At 53.3% G+C, this 12,737-nt stretch overlaps 2 protein-coding genes across 2 annotated transcripts; one reads left to right on the forward strand and one right to left on the reverse strand.

The window, feature by feature from the left end:
• Positions 1-109: 109 nt before the first annotated feature.
• Positions 110-4,869, reverse strand: BGZ61DRAFT_591071 (uncharacterized protein). Its single transcript, XM_046256670.1, has 5 exons — positions 3,860-4,869; positions 3,087-3,809; positions 1,209-3,040; positions 840-1,160; positions 110-784 (listed from the first exon to the last, which is right to left on the reverse strand). Exons 1-5 carry the CDS (start codon positions 4,498-4,500, stop codon positions 564-566), a joined length of 3,738 nt encoding a protein of 1,245 aa, XP_046100361.1. The 5' UTR covers positions 4,501-4,869; the 3' UTR covers positions 110-563.
• Positions 4,870-6,268: 1,399 nt separating this feature from the next.
• Positions 6,269-10,119, forward strand: BGZ61DRAFT_74109 (P-loop containing nucleoside triphosphate hydrolase protein). Its single transcript, XM_046257038.1, has 5 exons — positions 6,269-7,683; positions 7,740-8,630; positions 8,680-8,752; positions 8,800-9,535; positions 9,588-10,119. Exons 1-5 carry the CDS (start codon positions 6,403-6,405, stop codon positions 9,958-9,960), a joined length of 3,354 nt encoding a protein of 1,117 aa, XP_046100362.1. The 5' UTR covers positions 6,269-6,402; the 3' UTR covers positions 9,961-10,119.
• Positions 10,120-12,737: the final 2,618 nt, after the last annotated feature.

Genomic DNA, 12,737 nt, shown 5'->3' on the forward strand with positions numbered 1-12,737 from the left:
GAGGCTGCAGTTACGTCCGCCTTCTCACCTCATGTCTACCCACACCCTAAAGACTCGGCACAGCTCACGACCTCTCACATAATTATCCCGTCACACTAAGCCATCCCTGTAGATTCTAGGTTTGAATTAAAAGCAGCACACATCTGCAACTTGTTGAAACCAAGCCATCTATCTCTATTATCTGATGGTGGCGCGATATAGACTTGATGGATGACTGACTGGTAGGCCAGCTAACGAATGAACCAATCCATCAATAACAAGAGAAGAGAATGAATGAATGCATCCGAGTAGCCTTTGTAGTCCCCTTCAAGCACCGTCCCTCCGTCCAACAAGATACTGTAACTCTGAAAGCAAGAAACCAAGCCAAACCAAACGAATCGCAACGTGTCATCGTTTTACATCCAACTCCAGTCCAACACCCCTGTGCAGAAAATCTAAGCGATGCAGTAAGCTTTCCCTCATCCAAACAGCATTAAACGTTAATACTGTCTTGATGCACGTCCACCACCGCCGCACTTGAGCTCGGTGATGCTTCTCGCCCTTGAACAAACAACGTCGTTCGCTCACGAGTTGAGCGTATCCATCATCATCTTCTCCTTGTTCTTATCCACCACCACGAGGCCGCGCGTCTCAAACATCAACTTGATCGTATCCACCACTCTATGGAAGCTGCTGGCTGCTCCCCGCTCCTGCGTGAACCGAATAATGCTGAGCTGTTGCTTCTTACCATGTTCAATCACTGTCATTACCTCGGCAGCAAACGACACTTCCTTGAGCTCAAGATCTGTGTGACCTGGGTTAGCAAGCGCTCACGGTCCCGAGGCACCAACTCAACTTACAGTTCTTAGCAGCAACCCGTGCAAAGACAATGTTGCGCTGCTTGTCAACCTGAATACCCCGAATGCCATACTTGCGCCACTCCCGTAGGAGGATGGCTATCTCCTGACGCGCCCGGCGCCGCGAGATGGCCATGCAGACGTGGCTCGTCGCGGGCTTGACTCGGAAGAGGCGTGCAAGCCAGCTCTGCTTCACTTCGATGTTGCGAACGCCGCCAGACCCAGACTCGCTCATCCTGATACCAGCCACCTTACCCTGGGCAGCATGTTTGCCTACGACATGCTCCTCTGAAGATGCCTCTTTCATTTCTGGCTCTCCTGCTTCTGCATCAGTTAGCATCTCGAATTGTAGATGTTTTCGACGGCACTTACTGCCAAGCGACATGCCAGAATCTCTGGGCTTATTGCTCTTCCAGAATGGGAAGCTAAAAGTCTTTCTCTTCGCCGCAACTCCCATCGAGGTAGAGTCACTGTGCTTCCCCTCGCTCGATGCTGCAATTGAGCTGCAATCTTGCCAATCCGTGGAATCTCTGCCGACCTCTGACTCAGGCTTGTGCGATCGTCTGAACCACGACGACTTCTTCTTCTTTGCGGGACCTTGCGGTTCGTGGGAAATGTTGGCAATCGCAGGTGCTACTTCTTTGGGCCGCTCCAAGTTGTAAGCACTGTTTGGGTGCAGAGTACGCCCCGACTCGTCCTCTCCAGCCTTCTTTCTCACATTTAGCGGCCTAGGTACCTTGACTGGGCTCTGGCCACTTGGGGAATCAACAACCCGAATACTGTTCTCAACTTGGCTCAAGTATTCCAAACCATTGACCCTCTCAGCCCCCCTCTTGGTGGGTGTGTGAGGAGGTGCCGATACGATTCGAGTCTTATCATTGGACATGCCGGTTTCATTGATGGAAGGGAGTCCTGTAGGCTTCCTCTGTCCTCTGGTTTGGGCAGGGGCCGAGACAACACGCCTATCCGTATGCTTTGTGAGCACAACTGGAAAGGCAGTCTTGACCTGGTCTGCACGTAGCTCTCCAATGTAGTCGTCTCGAGAGGTTGGTCGGGAATCAACGTTTGTTGGCGCCAAGGAGTGGCCGTCATCCACTTCAACTGGAGGCAGCGGAGGCAGTGGTCGACTGTTCAGACTTTGGGTGGTGGTATCTGAGTCGGGAGCTGGGTCCTCAGCAGGACGGCCATCCGCCGGATCGATGGTTAAGGAGAATGAAGCTGCCTCCCGATGACTCTTGTCCACTTCTGTAAGAGAACCAGCAATCGAATCATCATCGATCAAAGAGCTACCGAAAGCATCATCACAATCTTTGGCAATGTTGCTGCTGAAGTGTCGCAGTTCTTCCCCAAAGATCTCCGAAACATGTTTCCCGTCTGCGACTTGCCTCTGAACTGGCTCTCGTGTTGGCCTGTTGTTCATCGCGCCGTTGGGAACTGGCTTTCGTGTTGGTCTGTTGTGTACTTGCTCGTTGGGCCCTGGTTGTATGTACACCGGGTGATGTTTCAGTGGGTTGCTATGCACCGCGGGCTTGGGGAGAACGCCGCTCGGCATGGTGGGCACCTTAGGAGTCGGAGAGCGATTCATGTCAATTCGATAGGTAGATCCTTGCTCAGTCACGTATGAGCGGACTGGACCACTGCGAACATGCCCTAAGGAGCTGGATTGTTTTCGAATGTGCGAAAAATCAACTCCTCGCTTGTGGCGTAGGCTGCGAGAATGCGGAGTTGGCAGTCGATTACTGCGGATGGAAGACAGTGAACCTCTGGATGAGTGGAGTCGCCCAGTGGTAGAAGTTCGAGCGGCAGTCATGCGACCACGGCGAGCGCCCGATCCATTTCTAATCCTCGAGGCTTGGACGGTGTATGAACCGCTGGCCGTTTGGTAGTGACGGTGAGCACTGGTTCTGGGGTAGCTCTTTTGAGCATCTCCATCCTCGGGTTGTTGACTACTAGGCTGCGGTGGATAGGTGGCATCTGGATCCGCCCCGGCAGCGTTAGAGATGACGGTGAACCGCGATATGGAACGACCGTGACCGTTTAGACGAGGTTGAGAAAACTCGCGGGTCGCCACGCGCTTTTTCCATGCACCAGGTTTCAAGTGGTGGTAGTCACTCATGGAGTGAACCAATTCAGGCTTGAAGTCTTCCAACTGCTTCTCTCGATAGTTGAACAGCAACCAGTAAAAGGCCTTCTGGTCGTTTGCCCTGAGAATGTTAGTTGTGAAAGTCTGCAAAAGTTGGAGTCACGTACTGATCGCATGTCAGCTTGAGTTGGAGGTCACTCTCACTGAACATGTGCCACATGGAGCGAAGCTGGCGTAGGAGTTGTGGATCAACGTCTTGAGGGGGCACAGGCGTGTATTGGAAACCCTTTCGCGTGTCGGGAGGCTGTGCATTCATGTCGTTGAGATTATCTTGAAAGGCGTACTTCTGAACGACTGGGTGTCGCCAAATCTCCTTGAGGGTGGCACGCTGGTCAGGGTTGACTTGCAGCATACGCCGAATGAGGTCTTCAGCCTCAGGGCTCAGGAAATCGGGCATTTGATACTGTCCCCTCTTCGTTCTCGACATCATCACGCGTAGATCGGGGTCGTCAAATGGTAGGGTTGCAGACAGCATGGCGTAGAGAATGACACCTAAACTCCAGATATCTGCCCTATCACCACGATACTGCCTGTTTTTGAGGAGTTCTGGTGCTGCGTAGTGGGGGCTTCCGCAAGCGGTGGCGAGTTGATGAGTGTCGGTCTGATGAAGAGCAGCCATGCCAAAATCGGCAATCTTGATCTGGAGATCAGCCGTGATCAAGATGTTCTCTGGTTTGAGGTCGCGATGGCAGATGTTGAAAGAGTGACAGTATGCGATCGCGCTAATAATCTGACGAAAGAAGTAGATGGAAACCTCCTCACTCAGCCGACCCCTCATGTTGATGAAGGTGAATAAATCTCCTTGGTCGATGTACTCGAGGATGAGGTACCTGCAAATGTCAATGTCAAATTAATCTAGTGGCTTATGGAGGGAACCTACACTTCGGAGCGGTTTTCCCATATATCATAGAGCTTCATGATATTTGGATGCTCGATGAGCTTGAGAATGGCCACTTCGCGCTCGATGGCCATAGGAACTCGCATCTCGCCATCGATCTGGTTCGGACGACTGTTGTCCCACTTGCTGAGGGCGGCCAAGCTGCTGTCCTGCACCAAATAGGCCATCCGTCTGTTAACAATCTTGACAGCTGCGAGCTGGTTCGTCATGTTGTGGCGGCAGAGACGGACTCGGGCCGATGAGCCTTTGCCGAGTGTTTTCCCAAGTTGCCATGGGCCAATATGGGTTTTGTAGTTCTTCTTGCTTCGGCTGCTGGCGGATGAGTCGTAAGAGGCCTGAGAGAGGCGGCTGGGATCTTCCGTCTCTTGAGGCGGTTTCAGCTCCCCAGCTCCCTGAGGTTGAGTGACGCCTGAACGGGGGTTGGGCACCGGAGCGTGGCTAACAGAGGGACCACCGGGGTGTGCATAGTTCGGACGAGAAACATCGTGGCCATTCTGAGCAACAGATTGATCGTATCGCGACTTGGGCCGCTGGCTGTCCTGTACAGGATAGGTTGAGTTGATTCGATTCGAGGCCTCAGAAAGTGGTGAGCGAGCGGAGGTGGCAACGCGCGAATCCGCCATGGTGATCGAGGAAGTTGCAGTGAATCAGCACATAATACTCGGAGAAAACGACAGTTCGGTGATGGGTTGAAGCGGAAAAGAACGAAAGGACGCTCGTAGGAGCAGTGGGAGAACGGAAAAGAGAGGCACCTGGAAAGGCGAAGTTGAAACGAGGCCACAGACGGGCGGAAAGACGGAAAGACGGAAAGAGAGAAGGAGAGAAAGAGTGACTGGGGAAACCTGAAGGCCACTGGGAGGGAAAGAGGAGGGGGGCGGCGGCACCTAGTATAGAAAAGAGGGCCAGAGAGACAAGGCACTAGGCAAAAAGGAGTGACAAGGGCTGGCAGAGTCGAGAAGGGCGCCGAGGGGGAGAACGGGGCGAGCCCTTGGACGAGGAATGCAATGTTTACGGTGGGAGACGTGTTTTTCGCGGCTGGGGAAGGGAGGAACCCACCGTTGGAGCACGAGTTGGGAACTGGCATCTGGCTGGCATCCGGCATCCGGTGTTTGCCATCCGTCGACAGCTGCCAACCGCCAGCTGCGCCAATATTCTCCACAGCTGGCACACGACTGGGCAGCAAATCCTTGCTTCTAGCCACTGAAATGCATTCCAGCTTCAGGTATGGGCCTCGCGCAATTCCGTTAGGGAAGCTGGCCGCCGTCCAGCCGTCCAGCCACCCATTCGAGGTTCAGCGACGTATAAGAAGAGCTGTAGAAGGCTAGAAGGCACCATCCGCTCAATCTCCGGAGTCCCAAAGAGGTTGCAGGTGGTCTCACCTCCTCTAAATGGCAGCCACGATAATATCCCCGATTTTAAGCATCCGGCCTGGCCTTGAGCTTGCTTGCACTTCTGGCCGCCCCATCTCGTGCGCCGAGGAGTTGTCTGCATCAAGTGTTAACACAAATGAAGTGACGGAAAGTGGATTGTGAATTAATGAGCTATGTGATTGCAGCTAACGAACAAATTGCCTTGTTTCTGATACCGCCGGGCTTTGATAGCCCTTGCTGGGAGCCGCCTTTGTGACGCTGTGGGTTACCTTCTTGATATCGTTGTCTGCAGCAGAAAATGGGGAGATGATGTTTTTGGCACGCAAAACCTCGAGCAAAAGCTCACCATCCGCGATGAATCTGGAAGGGGAGATTCCTGGGGTCCTCCAGAACCGCGGACAATGAAGAATTTCGAGGTCTCGGATCCCAAGGGATGAAGTTGAATGCCCCCTCGGAAGGGGTGTTGTTAACTTGTTGCACTAACGCAATTACTAAGCACCCATCACTTACACAGCACGCCTTGCCAACCTAACCGACCTCCCTCAGGTGAGACAAAGACGGTCTTTGTAGACAAAATACCACAGCCCGCCAATTAAAACAAACAGCGCGGATCAGAGTATGTTTTCGAGATCACAGGGGCTTCAATCATCAACTCTACCGGACTCAGTGATAAGATTTGCCGTCTGGACTGATAAGGGGATGGATAAGGCTGATTGGGAGAGCCTGAAAGACAACGCGCCAAGTCCTACACGAAGTTCTCTGGTGCAATGCGCACCTACCCGCCCAAAACCATTAGTATTGTGATAAAAGAAAATGGCTAAATGTCTTTTTAATCGCATCTGCTTTCTCTTTTCAGCATTCTTCCACAATCAGCGCCCCAAGGCTTGCCTGGCCAAGGCTACTCCCCCAAATTGACAAGGTCTCCCCCTGTTGCTATGGTCTGTGCTGCCGCTCAACCCCACCACTTTAAATCCGACGCCACATTTGCCAGGCGCACGCAACGGGCGCGGTTGGACGCGTCTTCGTATCTTGACTACTCAATCCTTTGACCTGGTCTGTCATCGCCACTCTTTGGATCGCACGTTACCTCTACCATCCCACTGCGCACATTCGAGCGACGCACACGCAAAACAATCCTCCGTCCGTCAAGGCGACATGGCGCCCCCTTCGTCGCGCCGTCGCAGGCGCTCTGAGAGCCAAGACGACGACGACGAGAATCGCTACGGCGACCCATCGCACGCAACCGACTCTCCGAAGCGGCCGAGGCTAGACGAGGCCGAAAGCGAAGATGAGACAGACGACCGTGGGCCTCCCCCGACGCACACGAATGGCGTGGCCAGTGGAAGTAGCTCCGACGGCTTCCAACCCGGCGCTATTGTCCGGGTCAGCGTCCAGAATTTCGTCACCTACGAGAAGGCCGAGTTCTTCCCTGGGCCACATCTGAACATGGTTGTTGGACCAAACGGTACTGGAAAGAGCTCGTTGGTTTGCGCAATCTGTCTGGGTCTGGGCTACAGTCCAAAGCACCTTGGGCGGGCTGGCTCAGTCAAGGAGTTTGTCAAGCACGGAAAGGACACCGCGACTATCGAGATCGAACTTTACAAGCGTGCTAAGGACCGACGAAACTTTGTCGTCAAAGTTCAGATCCGACGGGAGCAAAATTCGCAGAAGTGGTGGCTGAATGGCAAGGAAACAAACCACAAGACGATCCAGTCGTTGATGCGGAAGCTCAAGATCCAGGTGGACAATCTCTGCCAGTTTTTGCCCCAAGACAGGGTTGTAGAGTTTGCTGCCTGTACGCCCGTGGATCTCCTGCACGAGACTCTTCGCGCTGCCGCACCAGAAGAGATGCTTGAGTGGCAAAGGCAGCTGCAAGATCTTCACAAAGATAAGAAGGGCTTGTCTGAGGCTGTTCACACCGATTCCGATACACTCAAGAACCTCGAGAGTCGACAGCAGGGTCTCCAGGCCGACGTGGATAGGATTCGAGAACGCGAAGAGATCCTGGAGCAAGTGAAAAACCTCAAGTCTGCCCTTGTTCTTTCTAGGTACCAAGAGGCCCGTGACCTTCATTCTAGCGCTAAAGAACGAAAAAAGATTGCCGAAAGGTCCCTGAGGCGTCTTGAGCAGGAAAGCGGCCCGTCTCTGGTGGCCGTGAACGATAAACAGGAATATGCTCGACAAATTGAGGCCGTGATACCTCGAAGAAGGCAAGCACTGAAGGATGCCGAAGAAACGGCAAAGAAACGGGCCCGTGATGTCTCGGTCGCAACCGGAAATATCAAAGAATTTGACAACAAACTCGAGGCCGAAAGGAAGGATCACGAAGCGAAGAAGAAAGAGGTCGCCCAGTCGAGGTCTCGACTCACCGCTCTACAAGGCGATTTGAAGAACCGGCCAGAAGAGTTCAATCCTGGAGAATTCAACCGCAATATTGTAAGTATTGGTTGAACACAACGTGTTGACTTTTGGACTGACATGATCCCCCACAGCGAGGAGAAGAGCACAAGATGCGTGAACTGGAGACAGAGCAACGCGAAATAACCAACCAATGCGATGCTATCAAGACCAAGGGCAGAGCAATTACTACAGAGATGAAACAGGTGGAAGCAGACATTCTATCTTTCGACACTCAACAAGGCCAGCAACTTAATTTCATGAAGAAAAACTTCCCCGAAATCGCTGCTGGATGGGAATGGGTTCAAGAAAATCAGGACCAATTTGAGAAGCAAGTCTTTGGTCCGCCAATGATTAGTTGTTCGATTAAGGACGAACGGTACTCCGACCAGGTTCAGGCTCTCCTTCAAGTCGACGACTTTACCTGCTTCACTGCCCAAACCAAGAGTGACTACAAGAAGTTGACGGATCAACTTTACCGTGTGATGAGTTTGTCAGTTGTCGTCCGAACTTGCGCTCATCCATTGAGCGCCTTCCGGCCACCCGTGGAAGCAAACGAGGCAAGGGAATTGGGACTCGACGGATTCGCCATTGATTTCCTGGAGGGCCCTGATCCTATCCTGGCAATGCTGTGCGCGGAAAAGAGACTCCATCAGTCGGGCGTTTCTCTCACAGACCACAACGATATCCAGTACGATCGGCTGGTCAAGGGAGGCAAAGTTAACCAATGGGCCGCTGGGAGGCAGTCGTATTCAGTGCGACGCCGTAAGGAGTACGGACCCCAAGCGATGACAACAATTACCAAGAACATCCAAACCGGCAGGTTTTGGACTTCCCAGCCAATTGATAACCAGGAAAAGGACGACATGAACAAGAAAGTAACCCAGCTCCGAGCCGAAAGAGACACTCTGAAGGAAGAACTTCGAGAAGCCCAGGCCAAGTCGAAGACTATTGAGGATCAGAAGGCAGACACCGCCGAGATCATTGTAAGTTGAGCTATCCTGTAGCTGTGGGACATTGCTAACTATGTCACAGGAGCGTTTAAGGCGTGAGAAAAATACTCTGCAGAAGGAGTACCAGAAATGGCAATCCCTGCCCGAGAAGATCGGTGAGCATGTTCTCCAAGCAATTGGTGAAGTCTACTAACGTTTGTAGAATCCGAGGAACGCGCAAAGACAAACCACGAGCAGGCCATGCGTGATGCTCGCAAGAACATGGTTGACCTGCGATACGAATGGGATGCCGCGGTTCTCCGCAGAGCTGAGCTTGTCCTCCGCCTCAAGGATTCCGTTGATCGTATTCGAGCAGCACACCATGCCGTCTTGGACGCAGAGATGCGGAAGATCGAGGCGACCTCTGATATCCAAGGCCTGAAAGATCGCAACTCCCATATTATGGAACGCCTCCAGGCTGAGAAGGAGGCTATGCAGCAGGCCACAGATGAAGCTACCCGGACGAGAGAAGCAGGGCGAGTTCTCTCGCAGGCCGTCCAGGACATCCTCGCTGAGGAACCTGAGAAGAGAGACCTCCTCTCTAGCCTTTGTGAAGGAAAGAACCCAGAGGAGATGCAGCTGGAAATTGGTGGCGAAGAGGCCAAGCTGGAACTTATTCACGCAGCAAACCCTAACGTCGTCCGCGAGTTCGAGCGACGGGCGGGAGAAATTGCCAGGCTCGCCCGCAAGATGGAGGGCTCTAGCGAGAAGCTCGAGACCCTTACCCGCGAGATCGATGGGCTAATGGCCAAGTGGGAGCCCACGCTGGATGAGCTGGTAGCTAAGATCAGCGATGCGTTTGCCTACAACTTCGAGCAGATCAGCTGCGCCGGCGAGATTCGCGTTCACAAGGCCGAGGACTTTGACGCCTGGGCTCTGGACGTCATGGTCCGCTTCCGGTACGTCTTTCTCACGATCCCGCAAGAGTATATCACTAACGGCCGTAACCAGCGAGAATGAGACACTCCAGCAACTCACCGCCCACCGTCAATCTGGCGGCGAGCGCGCCGTCTCCACCATCTTCTACCTCATGGCTCTACAATCCATGGCCCAGTCACCCTTCCGCGTCGTCGACGAGATTAACCAGGGCATGGACCCCCGCAACGAACGCATGGTGCACGAGCGCATGGTCGAGATCGCCTGCCGCGAGCACACCAGCCAGTACTTCCTCATCACCCCCAAGCTCCTCACCGGGCTTCGATACGACCCCAAGATGCGCATCCTCTGCATTGCCAGCGGCGAACACATGCCCCGCGAGGGCCGCAAGCTCGACTTCAAGCGGTGCCTTAGGATTCAGAAGGGGTTGATGACTGCTGCGGCGTAAGGGACAGCAAGCATATGCATATTTCGTTACGTGTGCATGCCTTGGGAACGTATTTTGGGTTGGTTTAGACTGACATGGTGAATGGCGAAGGCGGGTCTGTTTGAGCTGTTAAATTTGGGGGAGGACATACTATATCATCTATGCCCACGACTTATGAGCCCATTACCATCGCCCGTGAGGTATAGTCCTCGCATTGATATCAAAGGGCCATAAAACAGGTTTCTTTCACGGGTATAAAAGTTATCACAATCACCGTCATCAGGCAGAACACGGAAAAGCAGTGGAAGGTGCCCAAATAGTAAATATCAATTATCAAGTCAAACAGAGAAACACTTCATTTCATCATTGACCCTCCCGCGAACCATTCGTCTCCCGCGTCGAAGCGAAAAACTCTCTCGTTGGAGCTCGTCTCCCAGCCCAGCTCCCAGTGGGAAATCAAAGGGAATCAAAGAAATCAAGCACCACATCCGGTTCCCCATTTTTCTTATTTCGTGGTGGGCTTGTGGAAAAATCTCCCCATATAGTACATGACATGTTCTGAAGACAAGGGCGAAGAAAGAAAGAAGTAGAAGAGGAAGCAGAAGAAGCAGAAGAAACATGTGGATCACCATCCTCCTCGTGCCAAGCAAGTGGGAGTGGGAAAAGGGGTTGTGGTTTTTAAGTTGAGCTGGCCAATATGAACGAAAATGGCGAAAAGGGGTCGATGATTTGAAAACAGAGAGGTATAAAAGGCTGTGCACAAAAATAACAGGGCGTGACCTTGGAACGACCGAAACTCCATTCGCCTTTGCGAAGGTCAGGGTGTACAGACGTTGAAATGGCCCATCGTCTGGGCAAACTCGATGAGGCGGCGGGTATATTGCGTCGTGAATGCGTGTCGATATGTAGCAACGGCGCTGGATTAAGCGCGTCGAGTCTTCTCTCCGTCACTCTGGTGTTCTTCCGTGTCGAGTCTCTTGCGCCAGTCAGCCAGGCTCTCGCTCAGGCCCATGCCGGCGGAGGGATCATCGTCCTTCTTGACGCTCGTGGCGGTCTCAAAATCGAAGTTGGTGCTTAGACGATAGTTCTTGTTGGTGGCCTCCCACTGACTCCTGAGAGTCTCCAGCTCATCGGCGAGGTTGTCCAAGGCGGCACTGTTTCTAGCTTCCAGGCCATTGGTGCCGGCACCACCATAGACACTCTCACCTTCGGAGCTCTCAGCGCGAACATGACCCAAGCCAAGCCCGTTGACGACGGCGCCGGTGCCTGTCTCAGAGTTCACACTTGGGACTTGTCGGCTGCGACGGCGGTAATTATCAACAGAGTGCTCGACCTGGTCAAGAAGGAGAGCTACCTTCTGCTCAGCATCGGTAGCTCGCTGCTCGAGAAGCGAGTTCTCTGACTGCAATTGCTCAAGATCCTTGCGGTGAGAATTGAGTGCCTGCGTAGCATTTGCATTGCTCTTCAGAGCATCGTCACGCTGCTTCTGGTTCTCTTGAAGCTCTGCTTTCAGACCTTGCAGGTTCCTCTCCATATCAGCTGCTGACTTCTGGAGGTCAGCCTCCAAGGCGCTGATCTTCGTCTGGAGGGCGGTTCGCTCAGCCTCCCAGTCTGCCGAGGCAGCAGATTTCTCACCATCGGCTTGGAGACGATCTTCCAGATCTTCAACCTCCGACTTTAGGCGCCCATTGTCCGCCTTGTAGCGAGAGAGCTGGTCTTTCAGCTGCTTGAGCATCTTTTCAGTTCCCTTGACGTAGTGCACGGCCGATTGATAATCGCTCTCGAGCTGTGAGAGCTTCTCACGATACGCGGATTCGGACTCCTGAACTTGAATCGCAAAGACTTGTTTCGTCTCTTCGTGGGCGGCATTGGCACTGGCAAGCTGCGCCTCAAGATCCCGAGCACGGGTCAGGTCTGGCGATTTTGTCCCAGGACTCGTGAGGCCGCGCGCACGAATGGCGCCTGTCGGGCTGATGCCTCTCTCGCTGAGAATGTTTTTGAGCGCGTTGTGCTGCACTGTCATAGCATTGGTCTCGAGTTGCTGAGCGGCAAGTTGGTTCTTCAGGTCCGAGTTGGCGGCTTGTAAGCTCTGGGTCTCTCTCAACGTGGACTGCAGTTGTCTTCGGATACCGACACCTTCCCGGCTGGACTGTTCTTGGTACTGCTCAAGACCAGCGATACGTTCCTCAGCACCACGAAGCTTATCAGCTGCAGCATCTGCCTCTTGCTGGTACTTCTTCACCAAAGTATTCGATGTCGCGATCTGAGACTGAAGAGCCGCGATGCGGCCAGAATCCGCCTTGCTTGTGTCAGAAACATCCCGTGCGGAAAGTTTGTCAAGGCCTGATAGGATGGCTTGACGATGGGTGCGTGCTTCAGCTGCGTGCTTCTCGGAAAGCTCTTCGGCATCTCGCAGCCGTTGGGTGGCAGCAACGAGCTCGGCAGTCCGAGTCTCGTGCTCAAACTTGAGTTTGTTGAACTGGCTCTCTAGCTTCTCTTTCACGTTACGCTCTTCGGAGAGTCTTGACTCAAGAAGGGCCTTGGCCTCCTCTGATGACAACATGGCGGCACGGAGGGACTCAAAGGTGTCATGGTGATCTTTCGAGCTCCCCACAGCCTCATGATACTTGCCATCCAAGTCGTTCTTTTCGATGCGCAGCAGCTCCAAAGCCGCAACAGCCTCGGCAGATGAAATTGACTGCTCGCGGGCTTCTTGTTGGACCATATGTAGTTCTGCCTTAAGGCGTTCAACGTCCGTCGAGGTTTGTTGCTTGTAACTTTCGAGGTCTGTCATCCGC

The sequence above is a fragment of the Ilyonectria robusta genome, assembly GCF_021365365.1.
Source record: "Ilyonectria robusta strain PMI_751 chromosome Unknown BGZ61scaffold_19, whole genome shotgun sequence".
In the NCBI taxonomy this organism is placed as follows: domain Eukaryota; kingdom Fungi; phylum Ascomycota; class Sordariomycetes; order Hypocreales; family Nectriaceae; genus Ilyonectria; species Ilyonectria robusta.

What these genes read in the sequence shown, in the direction of transcription:
- BGZ61DRAFT_591071 (XM_046256670.1), bottom strand. Translation starts at nt 4,500, where the DNA reads ATGGCGGATTCGCGCGTTGCCACCTCCGCTCGCTCACCACTTTCTGAG. An exon ending in TGGGAAAACCGCTCCGAAGT is followed by an intron (nt 3,810 to 3,859) that starts GTAGGTTCCCTC and finishes TGACATTTGCAG; the next exon opens with GTACCTCATCCTCGAGTACA. An exon ending in TTCTGGCATGTCGCTTGGCA is followed by an intron (nt 1,161 to 1,208) that starts GTAAGTGCCGTC and finishes TAACTGATGCAG; the next exon opens with AAGCAGGAGAGCCAGAAATG.
- BGZ61DRAFT_74109 (XM_046257038.1), top strand. Translation starts at nt 6,403, where the DNA reads ATGGCGCCCCCTTCGTCGCGCCGTCGCAGGCGCTCTGAGAGCCAAGAC. An exon ending in GAGAATTCAACCGCAATATT is followed by an intron (nt 7,684 to 7,739) that starts GTAAGTATTGGT and finishes GATCCCCCACAG; the next exon opens with CGAGGAGAAGAGCACAAGAT. An exon ending in ATCCCTGCCCGAGAAGATCG is followed by an intron (nt 8,753 to 8,799) that starts GTGAGCATGTTC and finishes TAACGTTTGTAG; the next exon opens with AATCCGAGGAACGCGCAAAG.